Source organism: Geotrypetes seraphini, chromosome 2 (assembly GCF_902459505.1).
Source record: "Geotrypetes seraphini chromosome 2, aGeoSer1.1, whole genome shotgun sequence".
NCBI classification, from domain to species: domain Eukaryota; kingdom Metazoa; phylum Chordata; class Amphibia; order Gymnophiona; family Dermophiidae; genus Geotrypetes; species Geotrypetes seraphini.
The window spans coordinates 397,164,755-397,181,941 of record NC_047085.1 but is presented as its reverse complement, the minus strand read 5'-3'; the positions used below and the strand labels follow the sequence as shown (position 1 = coordinate 397,181,941).

Below are 17,187 nucleotides of genomic sequence, written 5' to 3'. Positions count from 1 at the left end.
AGACAAAAGTTAAACTGATCCGCCAAGAAACCAGACCCTGGATACAATGCAACACCACAAAAAACAGTAACACATGTCCTCTAATACAGTGCAAATATAAAGACAGTAGATGTAAATTTGAAAAAACTGATACATAACAATCACCACTTTACAAATTAACAAATAAAAATAAAACAAATAATGAGAAATAAAAAAATACCATTTTATTGGACTAATCCCCGTAAGCTCGGTCCCCATCCCCGCAAACCACCTGATTCCATCCACACAAGCCTTGAATTGTTTATATTAAAGTATAAAAAGAAACAATATTCTGTACAATTGTCAATTTATAAATCAGCGTCTTCTCCCCACTCTCTTCCCCATTTCTCTTCAGAATCCTCAGCCCACTCTCTCTCCACTTTCCTTCAGCGCACGCACATAAAAACAAGCAAGTAATTTTATATCATTTTCATTCTATTCATTCATAGAAATTAAAGTCTAGATAATGCCAGTCACATAACAAAACATGATTTTACAAAAATAATTCCCTGCACAGTCAAGCCTGCAAGGATTACTAGATGTCTTTCAGCAGCTCCCCTCCCTCCCTCCCCCTTACCTTTGTGGCCAAGTCAAAATGATCTACCAACAATAAAATTTTAAAAACACAAAGCACGCTGTACGCAGAGAAAATGTTAATTATCATTTATATTCCGTGGGTTTTCAAAGAGGTCAAGGCAGATGACTTTATGCAACGTCACCTCAGTAACAACTATACAAAAATAGACAAATATTCCCCCTCCCTTTTTACTAAACTGCGATAGCAGTTTTTAGCGTAGGGAGCTGCGCTGAATGCCCCACGCTGCTCTCGACGCTCATAGGCTCCCTGCGCTAAAAAACGCTATTGCGGTTTAGTAAAAGGGGGCCATAGTGCAAAATATAGACAGCAGATATAAATTTTCAAAACGGACACATTTTGATCACTAAGTTAAAAATAAAATCATTTTTCCTACTTTTTTGTCTGGTGATTTCATGAATCTCTGGTCCTTCTTCTTTCTTCTCCTGCCCCCCCCCCTTTCTTTCTCTCTCCTCTGGCTCCCCTCTTTATTTCTGCCTTTCTTTCTCTCTCCCCCTGGCCCCCCTCTTTATTTCTGCCTTTCTTTCTCTCTCCCCCTGGCCCCCTCTTTATTTCTGCCTTTCTTTCTCTCTTCCCCTGGCCTCCCTCTTTATTTCTCACTCCCCCTGGCCCTCCTCTTTCTTTCTGCCTTTCTTTCTCTCCCCCTTGACCCCTCTTTATTTCTGCCTTTCTTTCTCTCCCCTTGGTCCCCCTCTTTCTTTCTGCCTTTCTTTCTCTCTCCCCCTGGCCCTCCTCTTTCTTTCTGCCTTTCTTTCTCTCCCCCTTGACCCCCTCTTTATTTCTGCCTTTCTTTCTCTCCCCTTGGTCCCCCTCTTTCTTTCTGCCTTTCTTTCTCTCTCCCACTGGCCCCCCCTCTTTATTTTTCCTTTCTTTCTCTCTCCCCCTAGCCCGCACAAAGCCATTGTGCCAATTTCTCCACTTCCACGATTCTTTCCCTACCCTCACCCCCAAGCCAGCAGCCGATTTCTCCCTGCTCCTTCCCCGATGTCCTGAACTTCATCGGGCAGCAGCAGCATTCACAATTCACTGTTGTTGCCCGCTTCAGGCCTTCCTCTCTGTCGGGTCCTGTCTTCATGAAAACAGGAAGTAGGCAGGACCCGGCAGAGAACAAGGCCTGAAGCCGGCAACAGCAGCGAATTGTAAATGCTGCTGCTGCCCGAAGAAGGTAATGGAGCACCGAGGCAGTCCGCTTCTCCCAGCCGAACCCCCGCTGACCCTCCTATCTCCCCCCCCGTGAACCTTTCCGACCTTCTCAGCGAGAGCAGCAAACCTCCTTCGCGGCTTTCTCCTCCCTCTGCTGCGTCACTGATGACGTCATCAGTGATGCAGCAGAGGGAGGAGAAAGCCGACGCTACTGGAGGGAGGTTTGCTGCTTTCGCTGGGAGGGTCGGAAAGGTTCACTTGGGGGGGGGGGGGAGAGATAGGAGGGTCAGCGGGGTTTCGTCTGGGAGGGATGAGAAGCGGTCTGCCTCGGTGCTCCAAGGCCTGGCGCCATTACCTTTTTCGGTAATGGCTCCGATGCTGCTTTCGCTGGGAGGGTAGGAGCGCGATAGGGGCCGGGCCAGCTGTGCACCCCCCCTAAGGCGGCACCCGGGACGGACCGCCCCCCCGCCCTCCCTTGGTACGCTACTGCCCTAGGGAAACAGCCTGCAACAAGATCACGCGATGCCAGCGATCTTTGCTTTCTTCGGCTGTTTCCTCCGCCGCGGTCCCGCCCCTCCTCTGACGTCAGAGGAGGGGGCAGGACCGTGGCAGAGGAAACAGCCGAAGCAGGCAAAGATCTCTGGCATCGCGATCTTGCTGCAGGCTGTTTCCAGACGCAACACCCGGCGCAGAGGGGGGGGAAATGGACCGGACCGGGAGCACCCCCTCAGGGCTTGGCACCCGGGGTGGACCGCCCCCCCGCCCCCCCTTGGTACGCCACTGGGTAAACCCAGCAAATGTTGACTCCTTCATTTACAGTGGTAAGAAGACTGACCTTTCCTCTTAAACAGGGTTTTACATCATCGAAGGTCCTCTTTACATACTGTATAAATCAGCTTTGGATAATATAATAAAAAATAAATAAATTCAGCCATTGATATTACAGATAAACCTTATTCATGGATACAATCATCTGCTAATTAACATTTTAGGGCAAATTCTATAAGAAGCGCCAAAAAAAAAAAAAAACTGCTTTATTCTTTATAATATATTTGTATCTACCCCCTTTTTCCTGGAAGGGATTATTTACTTACTTTGTTCTCCCAGTTGTGGACTATATATTAAGTTGGAAAATTTTTTTGTGTATTTCAATGGTATTGATGGTATTTTTTCTAATTTTCTTTTCAAAGTTAATTCTTTGTTTGTAATTAATTGATAATAAATTTAAAAAAAAAAGAAGCGCCCAAAAGTTAGGTGCCTAATTAGGCACTGTTCAGTGCGATTCAAGTAAAATTGGGTGCTGTTTAATGAATGGAACCTATTTTGGAGGCGCCCAAGAAATAGGCCAGCTCTAGGCGCAACTAAATGTTAGGCGCCTAGCTGAGCGCTTAAGCACACTTTAGAGCAGTGATTCTGCAACAAGGTGCCTAACATGTAGCCACACCCACGCCTAACATGCATAGAGCCACCTAAATTTTTAGAGGCGCCTTGTTACAGAATCTCGCTTTCTTGATAGGCGCCTATGTTTCAATCAGTGCTGATTAAAAAGCTTAATTGAGCTTGTTATTCAATTTAGATAGGCGCCTATCTAGATGGGCGCCTCCAAAATAGGTGCCTAACTTTAGGCGCTGGTTACAGAATTTGGGTCTTTTGGTAAGTTATTCATAGAGAGCACCATATGTCATGCCTATTCTGCTTACTAAGTAGCCAAACTATGTGAGATATAATTAATTCATTTTTAAATAACAATAACTAGATTTAGGGAGAGAAGTTAACAACATGAGCTGCCGTTAAGAAGTGTTATTTGATTGTTAACTCTAGTTATTAGTAACTAGGTCTCATTGCATGAAATGGGACCTACTGTAGCTCACATTTTAACTTCCCATTTAAATATCTAAAATAAGAAAGCAGAAGCTTAAATGGTTTCAATAATCATATAATTCAATGCACAACAAAAGTAGCATCTTTGACATACCAATAAGCAAATCACAAGGACTATGCTCTAAGGGCTCCTTTTACGAAGGTGCGTTAGGGCCTTAACGCGCAGAATAGCACGTGTTAAAATGCTGCGCGTACTAGCCGCTACCGCCTCCTCTTGAGCAGGCAGTAGTTTTTCGGCTAGCGCACTAACACACTTTCATAAAAAGAGCCCTAAATCTCAGAGTAAAATTTAGTTCAAGCCAACCTTTTTATAGAATAAATCAGGTCAGAGACTGATCTAGTTGTAGTTTTGCCCACTGCATGCATTGAGTTGCCATTCTTATTTCTCTGTGGAAGTAAGATTAAATCTTCATGCCAGCTCAGCTTCGTTGGATTTACCTATGTGAGGCAAAAACCTTAGAGATGGAAGACCAAAGGAAAAATGACTAGAAGCAACCATCTTGACATCAAAAGAATTCTTTTTGATTGACTAGACCAGTGGTCTCAAACTCGTGGCCCGGGAACCAAATGCGGCCCGCCAGGTACTATTTTGAGGTCCTCGGTATGTTTATCATAATCACAAAAGTAAACTAAAACAGTTTCTTCATCATATGTCTCTTTAGCTATAAATTACAATATTATTATTAAGACTTAGCCAAAAGGAAAGATTTATAAACTATAAAGAGTTTTACCTCAAGCAAAGTTGTCATTTCTTTAATAAGACATTAACTATTTTTTTCTGAGGCCCTCCAAGTACCTACAAATCCAAAATGTGGCTCTACAATGGGTTTGAGTTTGAGACCACTGGACTAGACCAATTCATATCTGAGGCAAAGGGGAATACAGGTCAACTGATGGTGTACAGAGTTGGAAAGAAAGAAAGTTAAATAAGGAATTTATAGAAAATAAAAGTGAATTAAGTAGAAAAGATGATTGTTAATATATTTTTCACTACTCTATCTTTTCATTTTGTAGTTATTTTTTTAAAATGTCACATATGGTAACCATAGTTGACAATTTCATAGTAAAATTACCGTATAGTAGTGCTGGGACAGTTACATTTGAGACTGCAGTTCCAGATACTTAAAAGAATCCAGCATGTTCTTGATACATTGTGTAGTAAGTGAGGCAGGTATTTATTTTTCTTCGCATAATAAAGAAAGACTGCAGAGATACTACTGATAGATATAGTGCAGTCCAACAGTTGAAGTTCATTAATAATTGGAATGTTGTGGAGTATGAAGTAATGAATACTAATTACTCCTTTCATGTCTGACAGCACCCTGTGGACCAATCCATCAGCCTAGACTTTAATTTGGTTCTAGTAATGGTTCTATCAATAGTACATTAATTCTGTGTTGAAAAGATATACAGTTGAACCTGACCCACACAGTAGACACCACTGTCATAAAATGGCCACATACTGACAACAACTAGGTAATTACAAATAATTAAATCCACTGAGTTTTAGACAATCCTAATTTTAAATAAAATATATCTTATGATATCAGTCGATGGAAGCAAGCATAACTGTGAAAGACTCGGTGGCTTGCACCCCTTTGAAAGCAAATTTACTGGCTTATTTATTAGAACTTGCTGATCTGTGAAGCATCTTCATAAAATTATATCACCCTGTGGTTTGAGTTTATTGTTCATCTTAAATCTGCTATTAGATGACAAATTTTCTGAAAGCTTGCATGCATATTGCTGAAGCTGCCCATGTGAGGCCACTCTTTTATCTTGATCTTTATTTTTCTTTTAAAAAAACACATTTTAGACCAGAATGCTTTTATTCCATAAGATCTTACCAACCACCATTTGCAAAAACAGCAATTCAAAGTCACACATCTGAACTACTACCAAAAATGAATACGCAAGTCAAGCTATTGAATAAGCCACCAGAGCTAATTATAACATAGTAACATAATAGATAACGGCAGATAAAGACCTGTAAGGTCCATCAGTCTGCCCAACAAGACACATTCATAACATAAAGTATGATGTGATACTATATATGCATACTTGATCTGTATTTGCTTATGCAGTTTTCAGGGCACAAACCTTAGAAATCCCCCCAGCTGTAGCCTTGTTCTTCATCCACTGAGGCTACCATCAAAGCCCCACTTCAGCCCTTCCAAATCTCTCCAGCCATGATCGGGGCATAAACCATAGAAGTCTGCCCAGAACTGGCCTTTCTGTCCAGTCACGATCAGGGCACAAACTGTAGAAGTCTGCCCGGCACTGACCTTGCTCTTCAACTACCGAAGCTGAATCTGTGCTAAAATGGCATCATTCTAGTCAATTTTGTAGATGGACTAATAATATTTTAAGCAAATTGCTGGCTTGTCTGTCCCTTTGTTTTGTATGTTTTGATTAGATATTATATCAAATAGGCTGAGATGTGAAGCATATCCTATATAATAAAAGCCAGTATCTGTTCTTCTGTCTCCAGTCACCTGCATGAGTTGACTGGCAAAAACTGCCTTGTTCCTAGTCTTTTAAAGAATATGAGGGTAATTTTACAACAGGGCATCTATTTTGGTGCTATTGTATAAAAACATATTAACATCTATGTGACTGTAAAATACCAGCACAAATCCAACAGCGACAGAGCCTACATTCAAGATGCAGTCATTTCATTCTGAGTTTGTAGCAGTTTTCCATTTTGTTATACCACATAGATCTGAAGGGTAATGTGGTATACAAATGTTATGTTATGTTATGCTTGAGAGCAGTGCAAATGCTAGTGCATACAGGCAGTCCCCGGGTTAAGAACAAGTTACGTTTTTAAAGCTGTTCTTAAGTCAGATTTGTATGTAACTCGCAACTTGTGGATTTTAAGATTCTTGCTGCTTACCTCTGCTCCCAGTTGACATAAGGGCCATAGTGTTCCCTCTAAGGTACAACATGCACACCCACACACTGTTCTTAATGTGGCCCTGCATCATTCCTGAATCTGCTACAGGAGAAGTGTAGGAGTCTATGCCACTGGAAATACTGCTCAGTGAAATCAAATGAAGCCGCAACTGAGTTCTTAAGTACGAGTCGTACATAAGACGGGCGTCTGCAACTCGAGACCTGACTTTACATGCATACTACTAACCATTTCTATAGCACTACTAGAGGTACAGAGCACTGTACACATTATATGCAGGTACCTGTCCCTAGTGGGCTCACAGTCTAAGCTTTGGAGTTGTAGTGGGAATCAAACCCAATATTGCATGTAAACTGGGACCATCCAACTCTGCATGCCTATTGTAAAGGTTCTTACCACTTTGAACCACATGTACTTTAGGCATGACCTAATAAAGTCCATTTATTTATCTAAAACAGAGATTTAGATGCAAAAACTGTTAAGAATTATCTATTATTTATGTATTTTATTTAAAAGAATATTTATATATTGCCAATCAATATTTTCTCACTAGATTACAGATAACTTGTGATATTCAGTATATAATTTGATTTAGTGTTGACAATTGAGGCAATTCTATAAATTGGCAACTCACTTTAGCCTCCCCCCCCCCCCCCAATGCCCTGTGCTTAGTGCTAATTCTATAATGGCATCCTGGTACAAGATTCCATTTATAGAATACTAGTATAAGTCAGCATTGGCACTTCCTGTGTTTAGGTACACCCGCTTACCACATGTCAGTGACAGGCATAAGTTAATGTGCCTAGGTATGCCAAGTGACACAGGTAATTTATATTCTATAAACTATGGGGCTCATAATCGAAACAGAAAAACATCTAAAAACCGGCCTAAATCGGCACTTGGACGATCAGTAACAAAAAATGTCCAAGTGCCGATAATCGAACAGGGTTTTAGACATATTTCAAAAAGGGGCATTTTAGGAGGAGTGGTGGGATTTGGGTGGGACGTGGGCCATCTTAGACTTAGTCGTACTGCATGTATAACCGAAGGTTTTACAATACTGCCAAGACGAATTTGGACGTTGTGACTTAGGCCATCTAAAACCAGGTCTAAGTCCACAAAAGGTATCCAAAGTGACCAGATAAGCACTGCAGACACAAAGTACAGACCCCCTCACACAGCCCCAGTATTCATTGACCCCCCCCCTAAAAAGCATAATGACAACTTTACCTATCTGCCTCCAGAACATCAGCACCTGGCAGCCTGGCATAGGAAAGCCTAGTAGAGCTGCACAGAGGTGGCTTAAGTGGTATTGGGGGTGGGTTAATGAATCATGGAGAGGAGGACCCAGGCCCATAAACCACTCTATTCACTGCATTCATGGAGAAACATGTGCACCCCCCAAAAAAACCCCAATCCTTTTGTACTGCCATATAAGTGGCTCCTGCAGTCATAAGGGCTATTGGGGTGGTAGATAGGTGGGTCTAGTAGATTTGGGGGGTGTTTTGGGGGGCTCAGCATGACCTGTAAGAGAGCTGTTGTGAGATGTTTATGTGGCACCCTTTTTGTGAAGTTCACAGCAGTGCCCTGTAAGGTGCCCCACTACTCTGTTGCCATGTCTGGGTGTCCAGTCCCTTACTTTTCTGGCACCTCCCATGTCCAAAAGGTCTTTTTCTAGGCATTTTTGACTTGGATGAAAATGAGGTATAAAGATGGACGACTTAGCGGTCTGGACGATCAAATGGCTGGACGTACAGCTGGATGATTTTTGGAAAAAAAAAATGCTGGATGTATTTTTTGAAAATGGATCTTTTCCCATGTCCGACTTTGGATGACTTGTGAGTTAGGCCAAAACGGACTTAGATTTTTCTTTTGATTGTGCCTTTCTAAGCGTGTAACTGGAAGACAACCAGGGCCTGCCCATGCTCTACCCATTTCTGTGCCCTCCTTGCATTTTGGCACTTTAAAACAGTGCCTAATACACATAGGCCCCTAATCATTGATTAATGGCACCTTTCATGCACCTAAGTGATACATATCTTAAGGTTTTTGTCAATATCTCATTGAGAGGAACTCAGATCCTGTGGAATTAGTCAACTAGAGATTCAAGTAGCCATAAATAAATATCAAACTAAATCCACTTATTCCAATATATCTATCTTCTTTCTTTTAAAAATGTGAGGAAAAGGACCTTAGAAACCAAAGAGCACAGAAATGAAAACTTACCCCTCTTTTATAAAGACCAATAGTGCTGGCCGCTGCAGTAACTGCCCCCGAAGCCCATAGGGATTTAAAGGGTTTTGCTGCACAGCTTTGTAAAGGGGGGTTGTAATTTGCTATTAAAAACAAGTTTCATTTCTCTTTCATTGGCCTAAAAAAAACCCCAATGTATTTTAATGTGCTGTTTATGTGAAACATAAAGTTCCAAATCAAAATATGGCAGTGATCATAAACATTAAATATATTTGCCACATAGAAATTCAGTATTCAGCACTGATCTAGCTACTTGTTTATCTTAAGGTACCATTTTATAGAATTACCCCAAATTTGTTTAAAGTCCTCATCACTATGGGGTCTATATTAAAGTTTTCTTTCCCATTGTATGTTTATGTGACATTGCATAGTAAATGTGCATTGAAAAGAACTTAAGAACATAAGAATTGCCGCTGCTGGGTCAGACCAGTGGTCCATCGTGTCCAGCAGTCCGCTCACACGGCGGCCCTTAGGTCAAAAACCAGTGCCCTATTTGAATATAGCCTTACCTGATTACATTCTGGTTCAGCAGGAACTTATCTAACCCTTTCTTGAATCCCTGAAGGGTGCTTTCCCCTATAACAGCCTCTGGAAGAGCGTTCCAGATTTCTACCACTCTCTGGGTAAAGAAGAACTTCCTTATGTTTGTATGGAGTCTATCCCCTTTTAACTTTAGAGAGGCAGTAGAGTGGAATAGTTAAATAGGTACCAGTTGTTTAACCTTTTAAGCAATTCAAAAACAAGAGGTCATTTCATGGAACTCGTGACCAATAGACTGAAAACAAATTATTGAAAGGTTTTGGTTTCTTTTTCTATTGTAGTACATAATCCGCTGTTGAATCTGTTGCTGGAAAATGTGGTCAAGACTATAAAGTAGCAGGATTCAAAAGAGATTTGGACAAAGGTTTTGGAGAAAAGTCCATAGAAACTTAGACTTAGATGAGCCATTGCTCATCCTTGGAAATGAAAATAAATTTGTTTTTTGGGGATTTGTTATTTTTTTATTTAAAAAATTTCTATACCGTTTACAACTAAACGGTACTCTTGGCCCAGTCCGGCCACCGTCAGATACAGGATTTTGAGCTTGATGAAGCTTCACCTGACTCAGCATGACACTTCTTTTGCTTTAAGCTAGTCATTGGCTCTTAAGTCAGTCTGTTTTATTCTAACTTCATTATAAACCTAGATAGGGATGGAAGAAACAGTTTAGTACATTTTTGTGGCTGTAATATCAAACACTGTGCAGCTTTCCTGCACAGAATGCCATTGAGTTATAACAATAGTGTTTGATAATGCTGCCACAAAAGTTTGTACCTGTTTGTATTTTCAAGGCTGTATGCTCTCACTTAAGTGTTATAGGACCCTAAGATTTTGACTCCTGATGCAGGCTTCTAAGTGCCAAAACACGACCCCTTGTTGAGTCTTAGATTTGTGGTAGACTCTTTAAGCCTATTATTTAGTAAAATTATTGTTTGAACCTCTTCAGGCCTCTTCTCCCATTTTTGGGGAAGATCATTTATCTGGCCCTACTTTTCTTGATTATTTCTGTTACTGTATCATGATATTCCTATTAATAGGATTCAATTTACCTGTCTCCAAGTTGACCTCACTGATTGTATTTATGCTTATACTGTATTTGGTCATTTTACTATTGTTATTCTGTTAATAAAATTGCAAGTTTTATATCAAGCTATACCTACTGTACACTACTTTGGGTGAATCTCTTCATAAAGACAATAAATCCCAACAAATAAACAAATTTGTACAGTTTTAACAGCAAATATTTCCTCTTTTTCCTCATATCTTTACGTACTGACCACATAGTATGAAAAATGTTATACTCTAAAAGCACTTGTATTAATATTTGTTAGAAAAGATCTACAAGGTGAACCCTAAAATGCTGGCACAGTACCATTTCCAAAGAAATATATCATTCATTTTTTTATTACTTATTTTCAGGTATATTAAGATTGGTGACAAAGAATGTGAATTTAACAAGAATTTCCGTCTCATTCTTCATACAAAGCTTGCTAATCCTCACTACAAACCAGAATTGCAAGCCCAAACTACCCTCATTAATTTTACTGTCACCACAGATGGGCTAGAAGACCAACTGCTGGCTGAGGTGGTCAGCATTGAGAGACCAGATTTAGAAAACTTGAAGGTAAAAGAATTATGTAAAAAGTGTATTTTTTCCCCTTAAGGTTGTAGATGACCAATGATTGTTTTTCTGCCTACAACATTCTAAAGGTTTTCTAATATTGCAGTTTTCTCATGAGAAAATTCATAGGCCCACCTTTAATCAATAGTTGGGTTGTTATTTTAGAAGTACTGTTCAAAATTTGGATGTGCATAAACCAGCATTTAGATATAAATATTGCATACATCTTTAAAGCCTGATTTTAGAAAGCTGGGATTTACTGTACATGTCCAAAGCATGAATACATGCATACTGCAAGAGATGGGATCTGGGTGTGTTTTGGGCAGAACTAGAACAGCTAAAATATACATTTGCAGTCCACTGACATCAACTTCAAGATTTATACCTGTTCACAGAGACATCAAAGGTATATAAGGGTGATTGTGTTGTATAGCATCTTAATCTCCCAGTGTTTTTGACCTCCCTCTCCCCAAAAGTAATACTGGCAAATGATATGAGGCACTATGACAACTTGGAGAAATGTAGACATGTACAAAAGTGGAAGTAAGGAAGAAGTAAAGAACTACTTATAAGTCTAACTTCTGTGGTAAGGACCCATTTTACAGAACGGTGCTTCAACACCCATTAAAATGGACTTTGTAAAAGAGACCCTAAGTATATTAATGGAAATGCTTTTAAAACAGAGAATAGTGATGTTTTCTGGAATCCAGTGGATTACAGAACCGGAGGCAACATGGATTTACTAGGGGCAGGTCTTGTCAGACAAATCTGACTAATTTCTTTCACTGGGTGACCAGAGAATTGAATAAAAGGGGAGTGCTAGATGTGGGTGTATATAGATTTTAGCAAAGCTTTTGACAGAGTTCCACCCAGACGTCTAATAAATAAACTGAGTGCCCTTGGTATAGGCCCCAAAATAACGGACTGCGTCAGGAACTAGTTGAGTGGGAGTCGACAGAGGGTAGTGGTCAATGGAGATCACTTTGAGGAAAGGGATATTACCAGTAGTGTGCCTCAAGGTTTGGTTCTTGGGCCTATTCTTTTTAACATTTTTGTATGCAATATTGCTGAAGGGCTGTCAAGTAAGATTTGCCTCTTTGCAGATTATGCCAAAATACATGAGGAGGGGAGAGGGGGAAGGGGATGGAACTTATATACTGCCTTTTTGTGGTTACACATTCAAAGTGGTTTATATATATATATACAGGTGCTTATTTTTGTACCTGGGGCAATAGAGGATTAAGTGACTTGCCCAGGGTCACAAGGAGCAGCACTGGGATTGACCCCACAACCTCAGGGTGCTGAGGCAGCAGCTCTACCACTAGGCCACTCCTTACCTCCAAAGACCTAGCAAAGCTTGAAGAATGGACTGAAATTTGGCAGCTAAGATTTAATGCCAAGAAATGCAAGGTCATACATTCGGACTAAAAACCCAAGGGAATGCTACAGTATAGTAGGGGGTGAAGAACTTTTATGCAAGAAAGAGAAGCGGAACTTGGGTATGATGACAGGTGATGATGTTAAGGTGACTAAATAGGTTGAAAAGGCAATGGCAAAAGCTAGAAGGATGTTAGGGTGCACAGGGAGAGGTATGTCCAGTAAGGAGGTATTGTTGCCCCTGTATAAGACTCTGGTGAGATCTCATTTAAAATATTGTGTACAATTCTGAGGGCCGCACCTTCAAAAAGATATAAACAGGATAGAGTCAGTCCAGAGGAACGCTACTAATATGGTCAGTGGTCCTCATCATAAGGCATACGGGGACAGACTTAAAGATCTCAATATGTATACTTTGGGAGAAAGGTAGTAGAGGGAAGATATGATAGAGACATTTTAAATACTTATGTAGCATAAATGTGCATGAGGTGAGTCTCATTTGAAAGGAAGCTCCAGAATGAGAGGGCTTAGGATGAAGCAAAGAGGTGATAGGCTCAGGAGTAATCTAAGGAAATACTTTTTTTACAGAAAGGGTAGTAGATGCATGGAATAGTCTCCAACCGTTTCTAAATTCAAGAAAGTTTGGAACAGGCATGTGGGATCTCTTAGGGAGAGGAGGAAGTAGTGGATCCTGCAGATGGGCAGGATAACCTGAATATGTTGTTATTCTTACTTTATATGTAAACTTCCTGGAAATGTCCAGATTTCTTCTAATTTTGTAATCCGCTTAGAACCGCAAGGCAGAGGCGGAATAGAAATCACTAATGTAATGTAATGTAATGGATGGGCCATTTGACCTTTATCTGCCATCATGTTTCTATAAGATATACATATATATGTTGCTATGTTGACCTTGTTGATATTTTGAACGTCTTTAAATTATCAATCTTCATCAATTTGGAATACACTACCTGGGCTCTAGTGGGCTCTAGTACCAATTGTTTGAACCGAAGGGAGTACGGTTCAAACAATTGGTACTAGAGCCCAGGCCATCCTGGACTTGGTACTTACGAACGGGGAAAGTGTCTCAGAGATCTCGGTGGGAGAACTGCTAGCCACCAGTGACCATAACATGGTATGGTTTAACCTTAGGAAAGGCTTTCCTAGATCACAAACAAAAACAAGGGTACTCAACTTCCGGGGTGCTGACTTCGCACACATGGCAGACTTCGTCCATCAGACGCTTCAGGTTCAAGAAGGAACGGATAATGTGGAGGTTATGTGGTCAACCTTGAAATCGACCCTTCATGAGGCAACTATCCGCTACATAAAATCAGTAACTAAACAACAAAGAAGAAAGAAACCCCAATGGTTCACTGATAAGGTCTCGCGCCTCATCAAGGAGAAGAAAAGAGCATTTCTCTCGTACAAACGCACCGGGGAAAAAGAAGCAAACATTGAATACAGGACAAAGTCCGCAGCGGTCAAAACAGCAGTTAGGGAGGCCAAACTTCGAATGGAAGAAACTCTAGTGAAGAACATCAAGAAAGGGGACAAATCATTCTTCAGGTACATTAGTGACAAGAAAAAGAACGCAAACGGGATAGTACGCCTTAGAACACCAGACGGGAATTATGTGGAAACAGATTCTGAAAAAGCCAAACTACTGAATGATTACTTCTGCTCAGTCTTTACCTGCGAGGCACCAGGGCACGGGCCACAGCTGGAAGCAAAGCAAGGAAGACCCATTTCAGAACTTTGAGTTCACACCAGCTGATGTTTACAGAGAGCTGTCAGGACTCAAGGTGAACAAAGCCATGGGACCGGACGAGTTGCATCCAAGAGTGCTCAGGGAACTAGGAGATGTTCTGGCAAAACCGTTAGCCATGCTCTTCAATCTCTCCCTAAGTACAGGGAGAGTACCCCTGGACTGGAAAACAGCAAACGTCGTTCCTCTGCACAAAAAGGGTTGCAGAGCAGAGGCTGCGAACTACAGACCAGTGAATCTCACATCAATAGTGTGTAAACTCATGGAAACTCTACTTAAAGGCAAATTAGACTCGGTATTGGATGAAGGGAATCTAAGGGATCCCTGTCAACATGGATTCACCAGAGGCAGGTCATGCCAATCCAATCTTATAAGCTTCTTTGATTGGGTGACAGGAAAGCTAGACTCAGGAGAGGCTCTGGACATAGTATACTTGGATTTCAGTAAAGCTTTCGACAGTGTCCCACACCGTAGACTATTACACAAGATGAAATCGATGGGGTTGGGTGAGAAACTAACGACATGGGTCAATGATTGGCTGAGTGGAAGACTTCAGAGGGTGATGGTCAACGGCACCCTCTCTGAGACCTCGGAGGTGACTAGCAGAGTGCCGCAGGGCTCAGTCCTGGGACCATCCCTTTTTAACATATTCATAGGGGACCTGACCCGGGGGCTTCAGGGTAAAGTATCACTGTTTGCCGACGACGCCAAACTGTGTAACATAGTAAGTGAAAGCAACCTCAAGGACAGTATGACGCAGGATCTGATCACGTTGGAAAACTGGTCCTCGACATGGCAGCTGGGCTTCAACGCTAAAAAATGTAAGGTCATGCATCTCGGCAGCAGAAATCCATGCAGAACATACTCCTTGAATGGAGAAACGCTAGCTAGGACTTCAGAGGAACGGGACTTGGGGGTAATCATCAGTGCAGACATGAAGGCTGCCAAACAAGTAGAGAAGGCTTCATCTAAGGCAAGGCAAATGATGGGATGTATCAATAGAAGCTTCGTCAGCCGCAAACCTGAAGTCATAATGCCACTCTACAGAACCATGGTGAGACCTCATCTGGAATACTGTGTGCAATTCTGGAGGCCACATTACCGGAAAGATGTGCTTCGAGCTGAATCGGTCCAGCGGATGGCCACTAGGATGGTCGCCGGACTCAAGGGTCTCTCATACGAAGAAAGACTGGGCAAACTGCAGCTCTATACCCTGGAGGAGCGCAGAGAAAGGGGTGACATGATTGAGACATTTAAGTACGTCACTGGTCGTGTCGAGGTGGAAAAAGATATATTCTTTCCAAAGGGACCCTCAGTCACAAGGGGGCACCCGCTCAAACTCAGAGGGGGGAAATTTAGTGGTGACACCAGGAAGTATTTCTTCACGGAAAGGGTGGTAGATCACTGGAACAAACTTCCGGTGCAGGTGATCAAGGCCACCAGCGTGCTCGATTTTAAGAATAAATGGGACATCCACGTGGGATCCCTACGAGGGTCAAGTCAAGGTCACTAGCACTCAGACTCAAGGGGGTGGGTTAATAGAGTGGGCAGACTTGATGGGCTGTGGCCCTTTTCTGCCGTCATCTTCTATGTTTCTATGTTTCTATGAAGATATCAGGATGATTAATGATTATACAAGTATGATGATTAGGAGAGCACTGAAGACATATCTATTTAAAAAAAATTATATTAGATAATTGTAATTGATATGATAGTGGAACTTTACCAGGGCTTAATTATGATCCTTAGTGAATTGTGCAGGTAACTGCAGAATATAAGTGTTATAAAGTGATGTTTAATGTAAAATGAGGGCTACTACCATATGCAGCTGGCACATAAATATGTCCATTCCTGCATGCATTTTAGAAAAGGCTCTATGCTGGCAGATCTTTTTTCTAAAATACTAGTAGAAATTGAATGTCCTAATCTGGCAGTCTCAATTCCAGTTTTTAAATTCTTTTTAAGATCTGCTTTCCCATCAGTGAAGATGACATCATCTGCTGCAACACCTTTTGCAAATAACGCTGTTAACATGCAGTTAAGTTCTAGTAAATATAGGCTTAAGTGCATCTCCATGCACTATCCAGTCTGCCCATTCATGCCATCTCCTATTCCTTCATCTTTATGCCATGGTATGGGGGAGCAATCTGGACATAGGTATGGCGAGTGAGGTGATTAAATTTGCAGACGATACGAAGTTGTTCAGAGTAGTGAAGACGCAGGGGGATTGCGAAGATCTGCAACGTGACATAATCAGACTCGAGGAATGGACATCGACATGGCAGATGAGGTTCAATGTGGATAAGTGTAAAGTGATGCATGTCAGTAACAAAAATCTCATGCATGAATACAGGATGTCCGGGGAGACCTCCCAGGAAAGAGACTTGGGAGTTCTGATTGATTAGTCGATGAAGCCCTCCGCGCAATGTGCGGTGGCGGCGAAAAGGGAGAACAGAATGCTAGGAATGATTAAGAAGGGGATCACGAACAGATCGGAGAAGGTTATCATGCCGCTGTACCGGGCCATGGTGTGCCCTCACCTGGAGTACTTCGTTCAACACTGGTCGACGTACATGAAGAAGGACACGATGCTACTTGAAAGGGTCCAGAAAAGGGCGACTAAGATGGTTAAGAGGCTGGAGGAGTTGCCATATAGTGAAAGATTAGAGAAACTGGGCCTTTTCTCCGTTGAACAGAGGAGATTAAGAGGGGACATGATCGAAACATTCAAGAGCGGACTGCTGGGCAAGATGGACCACTGGTCTGACCCAGCAGCGGCAGTTTTTATGTTCTTATGTGAAGTAGGACTAGAGCAAGGCAGACTTATACAGTCCATTTCCTGAAAATAAGAAAGAAAAATCAGGATCAACTATGTGTATTTTATATTATATTCATATCAGTGCTATGAGCGTGGGTACTTTGTATCTTAATAGGAAAGGAAAAGACATCTTAAGGTTGAAATTAGCAAGTAAAATATTGTTAGTAATAATGTTGACTTGTTAATTTTATCGTGATTGATAATGAGTGGGACTGTGCTGTAGCCATAACAATAAAACCACTCTTCAGATTATTGACAT

General features: G+C 41.4%; 1 protein-coding gene across 5 annotated transcripts in view; it reads left to right on the top strand.

The window, feature by feature from the left end:
- The window catches only part of DNAH11 (dynein axonemal heavy chain 11), a 596,997-nt gene that overhangs the window by 503,945 nt on the left and 75,865 nt on the right, over positions 1-17,187 (top strand). For all 5 annotated transcript variants that reach the window (XM_033930891.1, XM_033930892.1, XM_033930893.1 and 2 more), the window contains one exon: positions 10,764-10,968. In XM_033930891.1, coding sequence (XP_033786782.1) covers positions 10,764-10,968 — 205 coding nt within the window. The remainder of the gene's footprint in view (positions 1-10,763; positions 10,969-17,187) is intronic.